Source organism: Chrysemys picta, chromosome 4, assembly GCF_011386835.1.
Source record: "Chrysemys picta bellii isolate R12L10 chromosome 4, ASM1138683v2, whole genome shotgun sequence".
NCBI lineage: Eukaryota > Metazoa > Chordata > Testudines > Emydidae > Chrysemys > Chrysemys picta.
In genome coordinates, this window is record NC_088794.1 from 81,941,003 (window position 1) to 81,963,188 (window position 22,186).

General features: G+C 42.2%; 1 protein-coding gene across 3 annotated transcripts in view; it reads left to right on the plus strand.

Annotated features, from left to right (window-relative positions):
* LOC101950900 (transmembrane protein 263-like) overlaps positions 1 to 22,186 on the plus strand; it is a 317,383-nt gene that overhangs the window by 110,946 nt on the left and 184,251 nt on the right. Inside the window, exon 3 of one of the 3 annotated variants that reach the window (XM_065592813.1) lies at positions 16,839 to 16,987. The exons of the other annotated variants lie outside the window; for them this stretch is intronic. Coding sequence (XP_065448885.1) covers positions 16,918 to 16,987 — 70 coding nt within the window. The 5' untranslated portion in view covers positions 16,839 to 16,917. The remainder of the gene's footprint in view (positions 1 to 16,838; positions 16,988 to 22,186) is intronic. 3 annotated transcript variants of the gene reach the window in all.

Here is a 22,186-nt window from a genome sequence, read left to right on the forward strand (position 1 = left end):
CATGATTGTCCCAGACACTTGGAATTTGTGTGTTTGTGTTTTCAAGCTTGTTTTTTTTTCTTATTAAAAACTACTCCATTCCTCCATTTCAGTGTCACCACTTTCTCAAAGGTGGATAATTCTTTAGGGACCATCAGTTCTGGTTACATCTACTCTCAAAATGAGGTTGCAGTACACCTGGCAGTGCTAGGATTTGAATTTCCAATGAGACTCCGATGTAAAGGGTCAATGCATTGATACACCAGAGCATTCATGACATCTTTTAAAATACCCAAGAAACTCTTTTCCTCCAGTGGCTCAGAACATGAAGCTGAGCTCAAGGTATGACAATACCAGGCTATGGGGTTTCAGATTGGTGAGAGAGATAAGGCTATACTGTAACCTGAAATCTGTTTGTGGGACAAAACCATTGTCTTCAGGGAACATTAAGCAAAAAGAGCAGAGGAAAATAGCTGAGGAGGCACTCCACATAACTGGAACAACGTGGCAGTCTCTGACCAAGGTTAGAGCCAATGTTATCAGGCTTTATAATCTAAATTTGCGCCTTATATAAAAGCAGCTGAAATAATTTCACTGTAGTAAAATTTTGAATCTAGTTTCATTTAGTTTAGAGATAAAATAGCAATAAAAAAAGTGGAAAGAGATTCTATTGCCCGCGTCCTGTGGAATCTCTTATTTCTGAGGAAAGAGGGATCTGCGTGAATTAAGTTGAGCTGCAAGATATATTGAGTATGACCATGAATACTGGAGAGGAGCAAGAATTTATTATGTAAATTATGTAATATTATGTAAAAGTTCCATATTTCTAAAATGTCCCTTTTGTACCCCCAAATGCCCTCATGCCCAGTAATCTTGTTTCACTCTCCAGATCGAATAGAACACTGTTCTGCTTTGGCGACGTGGTTATGACAGCACAAATTCAGAGTTCACACTTAAAAGGTTACACTGCAGTCTTATTACTCCAGTAACTGCAAGGAAGCAATAGAACTATGTTTCCCATGTTTAAGAAGGATGAGTTCAAACTGGAACAGGTACAGAGAAGGGCTACTAGGATGATACGAGGAATGGAAAACTTTCTTATGAAAGGAGACTCAAAGAGCTCGGCTTGTTTAGCCTAACCAAAAGAAGGCTGAGGGGAGATATGATTGCTCTCTATAAATATATCAGAGGGATAAATACCAGGGAGGGAGAGGAATTATTTAAGCTCAGTACCAATGTGGACACACGAACAAATGGATATAAACTGACCATCAAGAAGTTTAGACTTGAAATTAGACAAAGGTTTCTAACCATCAGAGGAGTGAAGTTCTGGAACAGCCTTCCATGGGGAGCAGTGGGGGCAAAAGACATATCTGGCTTCAAGACTAAGCTTGATAAGTTTATTGAGGGGATGGTATGATGGGATAGCCTAATTTTGGCAATTAATTGATCTTTGACTATTAGCGGTAAATATGCCCAATGGCCTGTGAAGGGATGTTAGATGGGGTGGGATCTGAGTTACTACAGGGAATTCTTTCCTGGGTGTCTGGCTGGCGAGTCTTGCTCACATGCTCAGGGTTTAGCTGATCACCATATTTGGGATCGGGAAGGAATTTTCCTTCAGGGCAGATTGGCAGAGACTCTGGGTTTTTTTCGCCTTCCTCTGCAGCATGGGGCACGGGTCACTTGCTGGAGGATTTTCTGCATCTTGAAGTCTTTAAACCATGATTTGAGGACTTAAATGGCTCAGGCATAGGTTAGGGTTTGTTGCAGGAGTGGGTGGGTGAGATTCTGTGGCCTGCCTTGTGCAGGAGGTCAGACTAAACTATCTTAATGGTCCCTTCTGACCTTAAAGTCTATGATTCTTAAAGTCTAACTACAAGTACTAAACTTAAACTGTGTGTCCAGTTGAAACGGGCTTAAAAACCTTCACCCCTTAATGTCTATTTTTAAATTATGTATTTGTATACAGTGCTACGAGTGTACATTTAGAAAAACATGAAAGCACTTACCTTCGCAATCTTACTTTGCCTTTACTTTTCAGAGCTTGTCTACACTTAAAAGGCTCCAGCAGTGCCAGTGCAGCGTAGGTAATCTATCTCCCTGAGTGGTGGTAGCTATGTCAACAGAAGAAGTCCTCCCCTCGACATAGCGCTGTGTACAGCCGGAGTTAGGTTGGTATAACTGTGTTGCACACAGATTTTCTACACCCCGAGTGATGTAGTTATACCAATGTAAGTTACTAGTGTAGACCAATCCTCAATGAAAAGGAGTTTGGTGATCTTAGCCTAACTCTTAATAGCTTTTGGCCCACACCATATAGGTTCTACATAGTTCACCGCAATTGTCAGCTCACTGAGGAGACTCTCAGGATAGGAATAATAGGAGTGGGAGAGGTTGCAAATCAGATGCAAAGTGCAGCATCAGAGCTGGGGTTGGAGGAGCTAGAACTAGAAGAGCAGAGGCTGCTGTAGGCCAGGAGAGAGGTAAACTGGCAGAACCTATGCGGCTCAGGATGGGAATAGCAGAGTGGGCTGCAGGTCATGAATGAAGTGCATTGTCAGAGTTCTGTAAGTGGTAGTTTACACAGCACCTGCCTGCACTATAAAACTGTCTCTGCCTAGAGTATTAATTAGGTGAGGTAATATCTTTTATTGGACTAACTTCATGAAAGAGAGATGCTTTTGAGCTACACAGTGACTTGAAGAGCTCTGTGTCGCTCAAAAGCTTGTCTCTTTCACCAACAGAAGTTGGACTAATAAACTGGGTTAGGTAATATTTTTTTATCTCCCTAATATCCTGGGAACAATATGGCTACAATGCTGTATTAACTTACTTTCACAAGCAATAAAATATATCCATATAACATTATCCAGCATATAATACACTTAAGGACTGTCTGTGGATTTTCAAGGGGGCAAGTGACAATGTAGAATACCTGTGCCCTGTTTTCTCTGATAGGGATGGACAAGTGAGCTTTGTCAAGTTGGCTGACTTCTTGAAAGTGCATGCTCTAAAGACAGAGTGAGGCACTGAGAAGAGAAAATATAAAGAGAGCACGTACTGGACGGATCAATTGTTGACGGCCCTCATTTTGTTCCTAATAATCTATCTCACCAAAAGAAAAACTTTTAGTGCACAACCTTGAATTATTTTACATCTATCATGTTTTGCAATCCTGGCACCATCTCTGATACAGATTTTTTTCATACTCTCCTTCATCTCCCAGGTAAATTAAATCCTATTGAAACAGCTGTCTGTTGCCACAGAGGGCATTGCTTCTGTATGAAAGACAGCGGCTTTTCATAGGGCGGAAATTAGATAGGCTTCTCATGGGAGAAATATCCGTAAGTCAGAATGTCAGCCGGTGAATGCAGCACCCTGACTTGCATGTGTTTTTCCAGGTTGGTTCTCACTATTGTCACTGAAAGAATGTGTCCTGAGTTTAAGTGGACACCAGTGAATGAAAGATGTGCTAGGGTTTGGGGTTAAACATGCACTGTGGATTTTGTTCCTTAAGAGTGTCACATGTATTTGACTTGACTTTTTTCAAGAAATATTTCATCTGCTGCATTCCCTTTATCCACCAATTCTATAAAAAGCAGCCCAAGTTTTCCTTGTGTTATTTCGTCTTCATAAACCCCATACTACTTTTTGCTCATGGTCCCTTTCTCCTTTGGATAATTAAATACCTGTCTAATGTTTTTGCTCTAATATTCCCCTACTGAAGTAGGAGTACAAGAAAGTAACTCAGCCAGAAATTATGGGTCTATTACAGGAGTGGGTGGGTAGGGTTCTGTGGCCTGCTATGTGCAGGAGGTCAGACTAGATGATCACCATGGTCCCTTGTGGCCTTGAAGTCCGAGTCTATAAAGTAATCGAAAAGATTGTTTTTGTTGTTGAAGCACTGTTCCACATTCTCCCTCCCCCTAATCTTTGGTTTTCCTACGGCCCTTCATGCATTTTCAAACACAATTCAGTCATTTAAGTACACCAGTTCATACTTTTAGCACTCCAAGATGCTTATTCCCTGAACCCACTATATTTCTGGTATTTATAAATATTACACAAAACTACATTAAAATACCATTATTAAGGTTGCAAAGTCTAGCACTCAAAAGTTATGAAATGCTAGGATTAAAGTTGCCTGTGCAACCTTAATCTGGCCTCTGGTGCCTGTGCATTATGATAGTCTAACTACATGATCACATACTATATTATTTTTCCACAGGAGTTCTGCCTCTCTCAGTTCACAGGATGGATGTGCTCACTTAATGACCAGCTATTCAATATTTATTTTCTCTTCAGAGTTCAGTGCGTGGCCCCTCACCACCATGCTGTTCTAATCCTGCTCTGAAGGCTGAATTATTTATTTCCTCGTGGGATTTTCCATGGTATTTATCACTAGAAGAGTATCTGAGTGCTTCACAAATCATTTATTTTCACAGCATCCGTGGGAGATGGGGCTATTCCCATTTTACAGGTGGTGAATGGAGGCACAGAGAGAGTATAAGGTCAGAATGATCCACTAATTTTGGGTGCCCTGTTTGAGATACCTGGGACCTGATTTTACTGCATACTTAGCATTATATAACACTTTATATGTTCAAAGCACAGTTCCCATGGACTTCAACTACAGTTGTGAGTGTTCAGCACTTCTGGAAATCAGACCCCAGAATCTTAAATAAGGCATCCAGAAAATGAGGAACACACCTGTGAAAGTTTAAGTGGCAGAGGCAGGGAATTCAGTTCTCCAGAGCAGAATTAAACTGGCTTAACCATGAAACTAGAAATCAGCAAATAATTGATAATTTTCTTCTAATTTTGTTTTAACTGAAAAATTTTGATTTGTACCCAGTCTAGTGATTTTTTTTTTCCTCACCAAAACAACAACAAAAAAAGCGTGCAGGTCAATTCTAATTGACATTTTCTAAACCTTTGGGTCTGTCACAGGTGCTTGGTCCCTTTTGGAGGGATCAGGGCCAAGTCCCCTATGACCAGCAGCCTGCTTATGAGGAGGGTTTTGAGCCTCGTGAAAGACACCTATAGCTAGTTAGGTCATTACTAGTTCCACAAGCCCTCTCTCTGAGAGGAAGGCTGCCAGAGCAGGGAGGCAACTGAAAGGGGATTGTTTTGAGCTAGACCTGTCTGGAAAGGATTCTAGGCAGTGGGTGACCAAAACAGGTTGCAAGAAAGCCAAAGTAGCCCAGTAAAATGGTTCAGGCTGGAGAGGACTGTGGAGAATGTGCTTCTGGGTGACAGGAGGATGGGAAGCACGTCACCTGAGAGAAGGAAATGTCCAGGACTCAGGGCTGGCTCTAGCGTTTTTGCAGCCCCAAGCAGGAGGAGAGGAAAAAAGTAAATAAATAATATTTTTTTTAAAAGCTGCGATTGGCGGCAGCTCTACTGCCGCCGCTTGGTTCTACAGCGGCAATTCTGCGGCAGATCCTTCGCTTCGAGAGGGAGTGACGGCCCCGCCGCTGAATTGCCGCCGAACGGCCGGACGTGCCGCCCCCCCCCCTTCATTGGCCACCCCAGGCACCTGCTTGCTACGCTGGTGCCTGGAGCCGGCCCTGCCAGGACTACACTGCACATGAGACTGTTTGTTTTTCCTGTTTTGCATTAAAACCTCTCTGTTGGACTGATTCAGGGCCCGACTGACACGGGTTACTCAATAAAGAGAAACCTGTTTTGGGAAAATTTTTGAGTTAAGAAGTGTCATGTGGGTGCTTATTGGAGCAGCTGGCAGGCCCGGCCTCTAGGGAGCACCAGGGAGAAAACCCACCCCCTTACATTTTCATTCAGAAAATGTTGAAATGAACAGTTTTGGCTTCCTAAATGTTTTCCTCATTTCTTTATTCGATCGGAACTGTCTGCCGAATTTGACCCAAATTAACAAATAACTTCAGTCTGCCTGAAACTGCCCTTTTCAGTGAATTTACTATTTGCCTAAAACATTTCACCCAGCTGTAGATGAGATCAGCCTTTCTCTTCCTGCAATCCACTGCCTCATTTGCTACACAACTTCCATCTTTTGAAATAAATGAAGCCAGGGTCCTACAATCAGTCTCCTCATGGCACTACCCTGATTCAGCTCTATCCTGTTCACACTGAATAAGGCTGGGGCCCTGTGGAAAAACAGGTACGTGATCATATAATTAAAGATAATCCATATGCACAAGGAGACCAAATGAAGGTTGTGCATGGAACCTTAATTCTTACACTTCCTAACTTCTGAGTGCTTGGCTGTGCAGCCTTGATAATGTTCTTTTATGTACTTTTGTGTATAATTTCACAGTTTTTTTTTTTTTTTTTTTTAAGCAAATAGAAAACAACAAATTCCATCATGTGGCATCGCATTGACACACTCACATGGGTCATCAGCAGGTTTGGAACCTTTACATCCGATCTCTGTCACTTGAGTTTATGGAATAACCGATAGCAGTAGTACATTGTTGGGAGATGGGATGCTTTGCCCAGCGGGTTTCACAGCAGAGGAACGGTGAAACTTGGAAATCTTCATTCCCATTCTAGACTCTGGGGGGAGCATGCTTTGGTGGGCATAGACTCTTCTGCTCATTTCCCCACAAACTTGTTCCCTTCTGCCTCATCTTCTCCAACCTGTCCTAGTCCTGTCTCTTCCCCACCCTGGCTCCTTGTCCAAATCCCAGTCTCCACTCCTTAGGCTTCTCATCTTGGTTCCAGTCCCCACACCTAGCTCCTCATCCGATCTCCATTTTCCTCCCAGGCTCCCAGTCCCACTTTTTGCCCTGCCTGTGCAATCACCATCACCTGCTCCCCATCTCAGTTTCCTTTGCCCCCTTGCTCATCCAGTCCCAATTCCTCTGCCCTGCCTGTGTCCTTGTCAGATCAGTCTCTGCTTCACACCCTCCCTATTCCTCTGTGGGCCACCTCCATCTATAAAATCATTACTGGTGTGGAGAAGGTAAATAAGAAGTGTTATTTACTTCTCATAACACAAGAATTAGGGATCACCAAATGAAATTAATAGGCAGCAGGTTTAACACAAACAAAAGGAAGTATTTCTTCACACAACTCACAGTTAACCCGTGGAAATCCTTGCCTGAGGATGCTGTGAAGGCCAAGACTATAACAGGGTTCAAAAAAGAACTAGATAAATTCATGGAGGATAGGGCCGTCAATACATATTAGCCAGGATGGGCAGGGATAGTGTCCCTAGCCTCTGTTTGCCAGAGGCTGGGAATGAGTGACAGGGAATGGATCACTTGATGATTACCTGTTCTGTTCATTCTGTCTGGGGCAAATGACATTGGCCACTGTCGGAAGACAGGATACTGGGCTAGATAGACCTTGATCTGACCCAGTATGGCCATTCTTATGTTCTTATCCAATGTCCGATGCTCCTCCGAACCTCTGCTTGGCTTGTTGTCTTAGTCTCTTTGCCCAGCCAATGTCAGTTCTCCTTCCATACCCCTGGTTCCACATCAGATCTCTCTCTTCCTTTGTCTCCCAGTTTCTGTCTCTGACCCCCTCCCTCCAAGGCTCCTTGTCCCATTCTACTCCCCCTGTCCAGCTCTTGGCCCTTCTGCCTTCAAATTGGATAGTTTCCTCCTACTGTCTGGCCCCAGCAGAAGTGACATAACAAGCACAGGAGAAACAGTCTCCCTCTCTCAGTTTTGATGTCTGGATTAATGGCTGCAGCAGCCCAGAGATGCACTTGTAGGAAAAGTTCTACTCTGTACTGGGTTGGAGTATTCCCAGTGCAGACAGAATCTCTGGAAACTTAAGATACGAAGCTCTAGCAAGTCTTCAATTTTTCAAAGATTTATATTTCGTCCAAATATGGGCAGATTTTCAAAGGGATGACAAGACAAATCCCTGACAAAAAAGCCACCTGCTGCCAAATTTCAATTCCTGCTCCAAAGCATGAGAGTGCTAGAGCTGCTTATAGAAGAGATTAATATAACATTGTTTTGCCAATGTATCTTTCCCTAGCCTTGTTGGCAAAAATGGCTAAGCCAATTTGGCTGAATTTTTCCAAACCGTCCCCTCCCTCTGCACCAACCCTGAGGCAGACACCCAGCATGGAAAATGTCAGCCCAGATGGTTCATTTGGCAAAGTTATATTGAAATGAAAATGGATCATATAATGGGAAATATCAGGTAGTAATAAAGTAGGCAGTGCTACCAACCCTGTCTATATTTTTCACTTTCCCCCATATACGTGCAGATCTTAGAAACTGTCCTACTGATTCAGTCCACCTTGTTTGGTATTCTGTGTCCAATAGCGTCAGTACCAGATGCTTCAGAGGAAAGGGTAAAGTTCCCATAGGAAACAGTTGTCCAAAAATGCGTCTGTCGGAGAGATTTCTTCATAAATTTATATGGAATAATTGGTTGGATTATGTCCCAAAGATTGTGTGAGAATTTATACATCTTACATTTTACCTCAGCTACTGTAACTGAAGGGTGATGGTATTCATATGGATGTCTACTCCTCTTTTGAATCCTAGAGGCTAATTACACATGGTATGTATAAAAATATTTCTTTTTACTAGTTACTAAATAGATTATCAATTTACTGGCTAGTTTTAAAAGGGGAGTAAATATAAGTTCTCATTTATTATACTCTGGGTCATTTATTATTCTGTGTACCTGTATAATGTCTTCTCATACGGATGTCTTTAAAGGCTTCCAACAAATGTTGTTCTTTCTCAGGACCTCTTCTACTTCTGCTATATCCTTTTTTTGAGATGGGATGACCATAATTGAACATAGAATTCAAAGTGAGGATGCATCATCATTCTGTAGAAAGGCATTGTAATATGTTCAGTATTTTATCTCCCTTTCTTAGTATAACCTAATGTCTCATTTGCATTTTTGAACATTCCTGCTGTTTGTATAGAGGTTTTCATGGGGCTCTCTCCAAAAATGCCCATTTCTTTCTTGAGTTTCTAATTTAATTTAGAACCCAGCAATGTTTAAGGTCAGATTGGTGCCTATCAACGTACACTTCCTTGTACATGCCTACATTGAGCATCTTCTGCCATTGTATTTTCCAAATACCCAGCTTTGTTAGAGCCTTCTGAAATTCCTCACAGTATTCTCTAGACTTGACTAACCTAAACAATTGTGTCATCCACAAATTTAGCTTCATTGCTGTTAGTCCCTTGTTCCAGATCATTTAATAAACATATTAAACACCACCAGTCCTAGGATGGATCCTTGAGCAATCTCTGTTGTATTTTCCTGCGTTCAATATTCACACAGACACACAGCATTTTTTAAAACATTCCCAGAACATATATTTGTAATCTGCATCATTGCATCTCAACATGTTTCTGACTTAAACGTTTGACATAATCATTTATAAATTTCATGCTGTAGTCTTTATTGAAGTAATTTCTATTTTGCATTTCTTTTGTCTCCATCAAAATGAATCCATGCAGACCTTGGGTATATTTTACATTATCTCTTAAACTGCAGTGTGGCTGCACTGGTTATGGAGTATGGTGCGTAGATATTTTATTGAGGAAAATCAGATTGACTAAAGGGCACTCTTTTTGGTCAGGCTAAAATGGATTAATGTGGGATATTTTTTTAAGCAAGCACCTTGGCTCTAAGGACATTTACGATTTGCCAAGTCTATTTTGATTTTATACCCTCGCATGATGTAAAATCTGTAAATCCACTGGTCCAGATCATACCCTTCTTGAGTTTACATGTGGAGACATCTTCCATGTGCAGGTCTCCCTTCCTTCATGTGCTGGGAGGGAGGAGGGGGAGTCCATGTACTTCCACAGCATTGCCATCCCAACCTCAGCAGAGAACTCTTCACCTGGTCTAGGGCCCATACAAGGAAGGCAGTGGGGTTGGCATGGAGTTGGGAAGAAAGAGGCATTGTTGGCAGGATATTTTGCATCTCTCCTCTGGAACTGCAGAACATAGCCAGAAAAGTGGATACAGTGCTCCCTGCTTCGCCACTGCTGCTGGAGGCAGGAAGTCTCTGGGAGTGTGGCTACAGTACCAGAACCACGGTAGGGATACAAGGCCTCTGTAGGGGTGGTCCAGGTCCCCAATGAGTTTCCCCACACCAGGCTTTGGGTGACTTTTCCATGAGGTAGAAAGAAAAGCCCAATCGGGACAGTAAGAAGAAATCCTTGCAGAGATTTCTTAATAAAACTTTGCCTCCAATGACAAGACTCATGGAAGCAACAATATGGCCCACCATTTGCAAGTTTTTCTTTTTTATCTATATTGACCAATATAATAGGATAATGGGGCACTTAGTTTATAAGATGTACCATATATATGCCAGTCCCATGCAGTCCAGTCGTTTTGTTAGTTTGAAAAGATGCAGATCATCTAGAATGCTGGATGGTCTGATTATCACTTTTAGAAAAGTTTGGAATGCTTTTGTTTAGTTGTTGCTCAGGATGGATTTTTGTTTGGAAAGTCTCTTGAAATAACTAATCTGAGACTATTGAAGTGTGGTTAGAGATTTTTAAATCTTGTCACTATAGACCACCTTTTCTCTGGAATGACTTACTAATTTCATAATGCACTTGTAAAAATCCTCTCTTATTTTACTTAACCTCTGCGGTAGCATTAATGGCTGTGACTTTGCTGCTATTACCTTTCCTTAGCCCTGGTCTACACGACGAGTTTAGGTCGAATTTAGCAGCGTTAGATCGATTTAACCCTGCACCCATCCACACGATGAAGCCATTTTTGTCAACTTAAAGGGCTCTTAAAATCTATTTCTGTACTCCTCCCCGATGAGAGGATTAGCACTGAAATCAACCTTGATGGGTCGAATTTGGGGTAGTGTGGCTGCAATTCCACGGTATTGGCCTCCAGGAGCTATCTCAGAGTGCTCCATTGTGACCACTCTGGGCAGCGCTCTCAACTCAGATGCAGTGGCCAGGTAGACAGGAAAAGCCCCACGAACTTTTGAATTTCATTTCCTGTTTGGCTAGCGTGGCGAGCTCAGAGGTGACCATGGAGTCCCAGAATAGCAAAAGAGCTCCAGCATAGACCGAACGGGAGGTACTGGTTCTGATCGCTGTATGGGGAGAGGAATCCATGCTATCAGAGCTCCACTCTACCCCAGAGGACTGCCCAAGCAACAGAAAGCTGGCATTCAATAAGTTTTGAAGTGCAGTGTGGCCTTGTCCTTCCCTCCTCCACCACCCCACCCGGTGCTTCCCTCCTCCACCACTCCTCCCGGGCTACCTTGGCAGTTATCCCCCCATTTGTGTGACGAATTAATAAAGAATGCATGAATTTGAAACAACAATGACTTTATTGCCTCTGCAAGTGGTGATCAAAGGCAGGAGGGGAAGGTGGTTGGCTTACAGGGAAGTAGAGTGAACCAAGGGGGGCGGGTTTCCGTCAAGGAGAAACAAACAGAACTTTCACACCATAGCCTGACCAGTCATGAAACTGATTTTCAAAGCTTCTCTGATGCACAACACGCCCTGCTGTGCTCTTCTAACCGTCCTGGTGTCTGACTGCGCGTAATCAGTGGCCTGGCGATTTGCCCCAATCTCCCACCCCGCCATAAACGTCTCCCCCTTACTCTCTCAGATATTGCGGAGTACACAGCAAGCAGTAATAATGATGGGAATATTGGTTTCGCTGAGGTCTAACTGAGTCAGTAAACTGCGCCAACGCGCTTTTAAACGTCCAAATGCACATTCTACCACCATTATGCACTTGCTCAGCCTATAGTTGAACTGCTCCTTATTACTGTCCAGGCTTCATGAGCCATGGGAGCAAGGGGTAGGCTGGGGTAGGTGCGACCACGCGGTGCTGCCGGCTGGGAGAGCAGCCTGAGGCAGAACCTCCAGCTCGCATGATATTCCAGGCAGGACTGAATCTCCATGAGATGAAACTTAAAGAAGAGAGTGACCTGAAGTCTGCAAGAACTAGCTACCCACAGTGCAATGCTCCAAAAGTCGACGCTAGCCTCGGTACTGTGGACGCACTCTGCCAACTTAATGCGCTTAGTGGGGACACACACAATCGACTGTATAAAATCGATTTCTAAAAAATTGGCTTCTATAAAATTGACCTAATTTCATAGTGTAGACATACCCTCAGACACTTTAATTAACTCTTGCCCTCAGCCTTGTTTTTCCTTCCTCTCTCCTCCATTTCTAGTACACGATGTTGTTCATCATTCAGGTCTTTGAATGAGTCCTTCGTGAAGATGCGTTGATTTTAAAATGAGACCATGCGGTCTACAATACGGTCAAAAATTGAACTGTGATTGTGAAGTTGTCTGGGATCTAGGACTGTTTTAGCTGTGAGAGAGCTTGTGGTACAGTTTATCTGACTGAAGGCTATGTCCCAAGAGAAACCAGTCTTGTACTGTCTCTTACCAAGAGATTTAAATTATAGCTCTGCAGCTGTCTCACATCAAGACACAAGCCATGGAATTTTATATACTGACTTTTATAGTTCTCACTGGGTTGGAAGATCAACCAAAGAACTAAGATTGAATAGGAAAACATATCAAATTAATTAGAAGTTGGAAGAGTCCTGTAACAGGGTCAGGTGCTTCTGGAATACCCCCACATGGCAAGAGGTCACTCTGCAGCAACCTGCCTCTGTTTTCCCTCTTTTCACAACCCTGTAAGAATTGCACACCTCCAGACCAAAGGTAGTTTAAACATTTCCCTTCTGGAGTCCAGTTTATTTAGTCCTTACACACTCTGGCCTTCCAGGCCCCAACCCCAGTTCAGTCTCTCTCTCTCTCTCTCTCCCAGCACTCCTTCCCAGAGCTGGGTCCCAATTCAGTCATCACTCCCAGACTTTCCTGGTTCAAGCTCAGCTTTCAGGCTCTGACTTTCAAAAACCTCTATCTAGGTCATCTTCCTTCTGTTTTATCAGGCTACTCCCAGTCCTAGCTAGCTAGCTAGAGCAGCTCTCCTGGTCTCAGGGTCTTTCCTGCAGAAGCTTTTCCTCAGTCTCTGCTACAGCTTCCTAAACTTCCCTCTCTCTACAGCTTCCTGCTGGTCTTATAATGGAAAGTGTCTGATTCCTCTCAGGAGTGTCTCCTTATTAATCAGGGTTGGCTGGCCCCAGGCCTTCCAGCCCTTAGGGGCAAGCCACCATGTTGCAAGCCTCATCTACACTGCGGAAAAAGCCATTTATAAAGTTGTTTCATTTGGCACAGTTGTGTCACTAGGGCAGATAGGTTTTTAATCAATTTAGCAAAGTTATATCCTTTCTCCAGCCTAAGTCACTACCTTGTTTTTAAAATCATCTTAGCAAAACTATATTCTCTCTACACAAATGTTACAATTGCCATTTGAAATTAGTTTCAGCCAGCAGTTTCAGTGGTGTAGACAGAGACAATGTGTGTCATCTATGAAGCACACTTCTGTCTGCCTAAGGATACCCTAGATTTCCAGCTAACTGGGGCACTTTTTTTACTCCGCTTCCTTCCAGTGTGCTGGAGCTGTTGTGAGTTTCTCATAGAATGTAAATCTTCTTTAAAACAAAGGAGATACACCAGTATTTTGTAGCTTCTTAGGCCTTGTTTAAACTGCCAATGGCACGTAGGGTACGTGTAGCTACACGCTGCTGTTAAAGGCTGTGATGGGGGGAAACAGTGGGGAAAGGCTCTGGCAGTGGGGAGGCAACATGATGCTAAACTTCTAAAAAATAGCAATGTAAAGGAGGCAGGCACTGCTTAGGAGTGCAGAGTGCCGTATTGAGTATACACCAGAACCTTAGGGTGTATCTTTACTCTGCTCGCTTAAGCAGTGCCTCACCATCTACACAACTGTTTATACCCATGCTAGGGGGACGTGCAGTGCATGTACTCTGCCGTAAGTGTAGTCTTCCTTAACAAAAATGTTATTGGACTTGAGTCAGATGAAAATTTTCGAAGCGATGGCCAGACTTTGGATTACAGTAGAACCTCAGAGTTACGAACACCTCAGGATTGGAGGTTGTTCGTAACTCTGAAATTTTTGTAATGCTGAACAAAACGTTATGATTGTTTTTCAAAAGTTTACAATTGAACGTTGACTTAATACAGCTTTGAAACTTGACTATGTGGAAGAAAAATGCTGCTTTCCCTTTTATTTTGTAAGTGGTTTACATTTAACTCAGTACAGTACTGTATTTCCTTTTTTTTTGTCTCTGCTACTGCGTGATTGTGTACTTTTCCGGTTCCAAATGAGTTGTGTGGTTGACTGGTCAGTTCATAACTCTGAGGTTCTACTGTATGTGAAAAAACAACAAGGAGTCTGATGGCACTTTAAAGACTAATAGATTTATTTGGGCATAAACTTTCGTGGGTAAAAACCTCACTTCTTCGGATGCATCCGAAGTGATGGTATTTACCCACGAAAGCTTATGCCCAAATAAATCTGTTAGTCTTTAAAGTGCCACCAGACTCCTTGTTGTTTTTGTAGATACAGACTAACACGGCTACCCCCTGATACTGTATGTGAATGTTCACTAAGGGAAGTCAGCTGTCAAATTGTTTGCTAGTGGAGTAAAGGTAAAGAAATTAAACAGGTTAGCCTGTAACCTGAGGATAAAATTTAGGTTAGCTGATTCCATAATCGGAGTTAAAAGGATTACTTAGGGCTCATAACCAAGTGGAAAATGTAAGAATTTAGTACGGACAGCTCTGATCGACCGTAGATATTTATATGTACCTCATTATTGTAGTATGTGAGTACAGCCCTTAATGTATTTATCCTCGCAACATCACTGTGAGAAGTACTGTTGTCCCCATTTTACAGATGGGCAACTGAGGCACAGAGAGACCAAGTGTCCTGCCCAAGGTCACACAGGAAGCCTTTAGTGGAGCAAGGACTTGAACCTAGGTCTTCTCTGTTCTAAGCCAGCACTTGAACTGCTAGACAATCTTCTTCTGTTCTAGCTACCAACTGCCTGAACCATCCAGCATTAATTAGTCCCCTCGTTTGCAGTGGCACCAGAGGCCAAGGATTGAATGAAAGGGTGAACTGACCTCTTGCCTTGAGATGTATCCCTTTTAGTTCAGCACGGAGGTACATTGTTAGAGGGGACGGGCAGGATACGGGGGAAGTTTTGCACAGATACTGCCCATCTTGTATGCCTTGGATGGATAAGCAGAGACTTCAGTTTCTAATACCAGAAACTGAGCATATTTCATTAGCATTAAAAATGCACTTAAGAAAAGAAAATAACCTGTTCCCTTAGTGTCCTTTTATGTCTAATGCATTAAAGTATTCCACACATATATATGTACTTAAACTCCGTTTAGATTTTTCAGTTTTTCAAACTAATATAATCCTAGATATTAGAGGTGTCAAAAATACAGCCAGCCATCTAGTTCCCTCAGCTCCTGTGGTGTGCAAGATTGTCCCTACTGAATACGTACAAGTGCTTTATCTAACTTCCTTTTAAATATTCCAGGGATGATGCTTCTACTGCTGCCCTAGAGAGCATTCTACATTCTTACTCCTCTAACTGCAGAAAAATTTTCCTGATACCTTGTCAAAATTCTCCCTTGAACAATTTCATACTGTTACCTCTCTCCTTGACACCTTGAACAATGTACTTTACCCTCCTCTCCCTGGACACCCTGGAGGTATATGTAGACTGTTATCCTGTCATTTCTTAGTCTCCTTTTCTCTCCAAACTGTATATATTTAATTTTCAGTCTGTCTTCCAATGTCAGTTCCTCCATGGCCTTTCTGTTAGTTGGGGCTGCCTCTCTTCCCCTTTGCTGCATCTGTTTTGCACCTTTTTCTCTGAAGTCACCCCATGGTGTTTATGGTGGTGGTAGAACTGATGCATACTGAGCCAGCAAGTGAACCAGTGGAACAATTTATTAGCCTACCTGCCTGATTTTTTCCCCCCAAGGGGACTAATCAAGTAACATGATTGCCAGCTGTCTAGGTCCCAGGGTTCTGTTTTTCATACATTGATGAAATCTATACATGTGCTGTTAGAGGCTGCGTAAACAACAAGAACAAAAAATGTTCCCCTCGTGGTAGCCAAGTATGGCCATGCAGGTGACTGAATGGAAAACCAAACTCTGTCCCTTGTTCCTTGGGCCAGCATGGGTTGGGAATGCAAGAGAGACAGAATGCTCAGCTCTAGAAGTGACTCTAGGGAGGCAGTCCTGGTCTGAGTATCAGACTGGGATCCAGCAATTTGTGTTCTAATCCCATTTCTGAGGTTGACTCCCTCTTTGGCTTTGAGCAAGCCAACTAGTCTCCCTACCTTCACTGTCCCAGCTGTGAAGAACATTGCCGCATCTTGCAGTGGTGCTCTGAAACCACTGAGTAAATGTTAGTACTGTAGATGATACTGAAGATGAAAAGTGCTCTCTAAGTACCAGTTAGGTGCCATCAGCAAGCCATGTCTTCTTGCTGTCCCAAGAATAGCAATGGTTGTTTGCAGAAGTTTTGGCCCATTGCAGGCTCTTTGAGAGGAAATTCCAGCTTCTTTTCCATTAGCAGTTGTTTGTATGCCCCTGAGTGCTGGCGTTTGTCAAAGGATTCAAGTTCTTCAGGCTTGTCTACACTTATCTACACTTCTCCCGTCAGCATAGGTAATCCACCTCTGCAAGAGGTGATAGATAAGTTAATGGAAGAATTCTTCAGTCAACATAGTGCTGTCTACAAGGGAACTTAAGTCGGCTTAATGATGCCGCTCAGGAATAAGGATTTTTCACACCCCTGACTGATGCATTTAAACGTACCTAATTTTCTAATATAGACCAGGCCTTCTTCCCTGGTTATTGATCAGGCCATTAGGAGTCCCTTCCCACAAGAGCTGTTGGTATGGTGAATTTCTACCTCATTGTCTACTTGGTTACAAAGTGATACACTAAAATGAGTTTTTCTCCATTCTCTCAGAGGGAAGCAGGAGAAACTGTGTATGGAACGGTTCCACTGGAGAGATTGACCTGGATCCTGTCAGGCAGTAGTCCTCTCTATGGTGGTGGAAAGAGGAGAGGGAGAGAACCATCAGCCTCTCTCGAAGGCTCATGATCTAGCCAGCTCTAGTGAGTGATTCATGGGAAGCGAACTGGCGATGCTCAGTTGGAGTGAAGGCTGGTGAGGGGAGTGATTGGGAAATAAACATAATCCCTTGTGTAGTCGCTATTTAACATAATTCTCAGATGCTTGCTGTAGACGCATTCCAATTTAAGGCGTTGTGGGTATCCAATTCCCATTTAGATAACCCGGCGGGGATGGTCAGCTTTCATCTGCTAATTGGAGCACCAGTGTACATTGCAAGCTCTCCTTGCAGTGTACATAAAGGCTGCTGGACAATCACACTGACAGTTACTGCATTTGTGAACTTAAAATAAAATCAGCAAGTGTGCTGTGAGTGACACTTTTTTGGAGTCATGCCCACCATGATCACTAAAGTTGACCATTTCAGCACCACTTGATTGCATCTCTGTATTTGCAATTCTTTACTAAGTTGAAGGGAAGCCTAACAGATAGGGTTGAATACCTCTGACATAGAAGGATAAGTTTTAAAAGGCACTTCTAAAACAATCTAGTGAAAAATAAGTAATGTATGCTGGATAGTGAGAAGCCTTTGAATCCAGTGATGCATCTAGAGGAGAAATGTTCAATGCTTGTTTTACTAGATTTTGGAAACTCATTCCCTAGCTTCCACCAGTGAAGAAACAGGGGAAAGCCAAAGCAGGAATCAGAATTTCATCTTATTCACAATAGGTTTGCTTTTGAAACAGAATAGATTTACAAAATTAACAGGTACTGACACTGGACTTCCTTAGCCACAGTAGTGACCGGTTTTGTCAGATTTTATTCAGTTCCCCCCTCCTAGCCCCTTAAAGCCTGCTAAGGTCTATCTCACTTTGCAGCTGTTTCAGGTTAGGCTTTCCTAAATGAAATGCCTATGAAAGGCCCCTCCCACCCCCGCCCTGCTTCTCACTGCCCTGCCTCTCCACCCTGGAAACAAATGTTCTGTAAAAAGCCCTCTTCAGAATGATGGCAATGGCAAAAGGTGATGTGGCTTCTTGTTTACTGATCACTCATGGAAGGAGTTCAGCAGTCTGTGGTGAGCAATAAGATTGTGATGGGTTTGGAAAGCTAGATAAAGTGCGTGAGGTTGATTTCTACTTTCATCTTCCAGTATAAATCTGGAGAAGCTTTATTGACTCCAGATTTTTACAGGTGTTACCAAGAGTATGATTTGCAATATTTACAGAGGTATTTAGGCACCTGAAGAGGCAGATAGGAGCTGAGCGGGGTTTACAAAAGAGTACCTAACTCCCATTGACTTTCAATGGTGCCTAAATCAAAAGTGAGTTAGGCTCCAAAGCCCCATTGAAAGTCAATGGAAGTTAGGTGCATAGCGTGTTTTGACACTTTTGTAAATCCCACTCAATGCCTATCTGCATCTTCCGATGCCTAAATACTATTGTAAATCTAGTTCATAGCTCGTCTCAGAGTAAAGTTGTAGAAGGAGATTCTTCTCCTATGAAATCCCTTATTTCAGTGTTCACACTACAGCTGCTAATATAAACTTATTTTTTAAATTTGGTTTATTTTCTCCTTTTGAGTGTGCTCTGTACTGGGATATATCGCCAAATGGATGCAACTGTGATAGAGCATTTTCTTTCTCTTTGCTGTGGAATTGTGACAGATAAGGGCTTTGAACCTGTACACCAGCTACACACACTAGTAAATTATGACATTTCATTAGTTCTGTTTGTCTGCTCTCTCATCCTGGTAGGGAGAAGGAAGAGAAAGCAAGATGGCAAGGTGGTTGCTTTTAAAGAAGATGAGGGTGAGAGAAGAGGACTATGTAATCTCGACAATACTAAGAAAAATGACACATTGCAGAATTAAAAGCACAAGGTTTGTAGCAGAGCGTAATTACAGAGAGATTGGACCAGTGTCTGAAACTTTCTGAAGAAGTAAGAATGTCTGCACCAGTCCCGACTGAACTAGGGTGGAAAGAAGGCTGACAGGGGTGTGCTTAGATTTTAGAACTGAAGGCACAGTCAGGTTTGCAGATCTCAGAAAGGAGGCTGTACAACAGAGAGAGAGAGAGACTCAGACCAGGTCTAAACTATAAACTTTTGCTGGCGTAGCTATGTCAGAAAGGGATGTGATGAGTGGTGATTTGCCACTGACATAGCTGTGCCAGCTAAAGCCCCTTAGTGTAGACCTAGTTATACCAGTAAAACTGTACCTTTGTAGCATGTTTTGTTCGTGGGTGGAATGAAATAAGCTGTACTGGCAAAAGTACATTTTTACCATTATAAACTGCATCCACACTAGAGGCAATGTAGAGGATATGGCATAGATCTTAACCTCTTTGCTCAATTCAATCATGTTGTGGTAACTTTCAGTGTCTAACAATGGCAATTCATTCTATAGAGAAGAAATACATTCAGATAGCAGCTTCCTAGTGAAACACTGACTATTAATGTGTTTTATTCACCTCTCTTATAGTGATGAAAACATTTGCTATGGGTCTCACAGAATGTGGTTCTTGTGGCCTGCTAGGTGGTGGCTGTGGTAACGTTGAAATTTCTCATCACTCTGTAATGATGTAGGATATATATAGGCATACTGCATCTCATACTCTCCACCACCCAGTTTTCCTGACTTCCCGACCCAGCCAGAATTAAAACAAATGGTTGCCTCTCTTGCTAGTTACCCATGCTGCTTCCAGGCTCTGGGGCTTAAGTGAAACTAATGGCAAAGCCAAAGCCTGTCAGAGGAGCTAAACAATGAGTGATATAAACTGTTTCAAAAGAAAATAAAGACAAAAAGAGAAGTATTAGCCTTATATGCAGCTCAGGGTTGGGAAGTTTGAGAGAATGCCTTGAAAGAACTAGGGGTGGGGTGGGGGTTGTTATGGTTTTAAATTAAAGAGTAAAAGGAGTAAAAAAGACTGTAGAGTTTTGCTACATTTCATCTGAGCAGGAAGAGCAACATGAGGATAAAGTGATTTATTAACTAGATGCACAAACATGCACATATGGTGAATGCATGCCTCTGAAAATGTTACCTCAAATAAGTTCAAATAACTGAGGACTTTTTCAGTGTAACTAACAGGACTTGGGGAAGTGGACCCAGTTCATATTTGAATAATCCCAAATTTTACTGTATGAATGATTCTGTTCTTTTAAAGTTTTTACATCTCATCCATTAACAGGGTATCTAAGCACCTTCAGACTATAGGGTCATTCTTTTTAGGCCCCAATTTAGGAAAACATCCCTAGTCAGGAGAGCATTTAAGGCTGTGCTTAAGTCCCATTAAAGTTGATGCATTTTAAGCATATGCTTAGCTTTAGGAATATACTTAAGTGCCTTATTGACTAGGGATGGAATCAGCTTATCTAGGGAGATTGTGGAATCCCAATCATTGAAGGTTCTTAAGAACAGGTAAGACAAACACCTGTCAGGGATGATCCTGCCTCAGCACAGCAGGATGGAATAGATGACATCTTGAGGTCCCTTCCAGTCCTCTAACTTTTTATATGTTTATGTGCTTTTCTGAATTGGGCCTTAGTGCACACGTTATGCTAAGGAATGGCTGAAGACACCTTCTTACACATCACTGAACTTCCTCAAAAAAATGCAGCATAGGAAACATTGAGCTTATTTCAGTCAAATAAAATTAAAACATTATATACTGAACTTGTGGGGAAACCAGCTACTTTCTCCCAGCCCTCATTCTCCACACATCCGAAGGATAAACCCACTTTTCTTCCTCCTAGGTAGATTTATAGCTTTAATAATGCATCATTTCCCAATTGTGCCACTGTTCTATTTTGCCCCCTCCTGAAAATGTTTTGAAATTAAAACATAAATTGTATTTTTTTTTCAATAAAATTTGGTAATGTTACATTATAGATCAATAACTTTCATAGCACCTGTGGTCCAGTATAAACTTTCAACAGGAAAATCTACTTGGAATGTTACATCTTCTGAGTGGATGCTTTCTCTTTCAATATACTGGATGCTATCCTCAACAAGTTGGAGGGAATGCTTGAGCTGGGAGGGTAACTTTTTAATTCATTTTTTGTTTATTTTGTTTTGGTTCCCTCAAATACAAACACAAAGAGAGAGAGAGAGAGTCAGTGGCAGGGTGAGAATAACCCTCGCCCTCCCCCCCCCCCCCCCGCCTCTGAGTATTCCAGTTGTCCATTATCTAAGTCTGTGGTCTATTTGACAAGCATCGAAACACACATCATCTGCTAGATTTTAAACTGACTATGCTCAGCTATGGAATGGTGAATTGGAATGTTAAGGAGGAACTTGCATAGTGCTTTGGAATGGGGTGAAATAAAACATTTATAGAACAGGAAAGTTGTCTGCTTTCTATATATCCCTATTACTTTGCTACTAAGCTTAAATGAGAAAGCCTAAAACCCTTTAATGAAGCAGGTGATGCATTCACATACCTTGATGGTCTAATATCTTTGTATATATCAGAAACGTCTAACTAGAACACACTTGATGTGCTGCTGAATACAACTACTGATTTTCTGTAGAATATTAATTGAGTACAACAGCATAACGGCACAGTGGAGGCATAACAACAAAAGGGGTTAAATAATGTCAGCTCTTAATATTTTGTAAGCCTACCTTCTTTAAATGCAGGTTTTAGAGTAGCAGCCGTGTTAGTCTGTATCCACAAAAAGAAGAACAGGAGTACTTGTGGCACCTTAGAGACTAACAAAGTTAGTTAGTCTCTAAGGTGCCACAAGTACTCCTGTTCTTTTCTTTAAGTGCATTAGTCAAGAAACAGTTTAGAAGTGATTCACTACAAATGACCATTGGCAAGAAATGGATTTTGTGGTTTCATCCAGTTAAGCATTTTCATCAGGAATAACAAGCCTCTTAGGACCATCACAGGCTGGAGTTCATGTTTCCCAAGTACCTGTGAATGATGGGGGCCCATGAATGGTGCTTTATTTATTAGGCCTTAGAAACCTGGTATTCCAAAAGATCCTCCTCCTGTAGAGAAACGGTTATTCACCAAAATGTATTTGTATTGAGGTGACCCAGAAGGCTTTGAGATGGGGAATTCAATGACTTTGGAGACGTCTTTCAAAAAGTCCTAGCTTTCAAGGTTGTTAAGCTGTGTCAAGGACAGAAGACGCATGACTTTTCACGTGTAGGGCAAGAGTTGACTCCAAATGGCTATATAGCATTTATGAAATCCTCTTTAGGGTGAAGAGCACTGGGTGCTCCAGTAAGTTGGT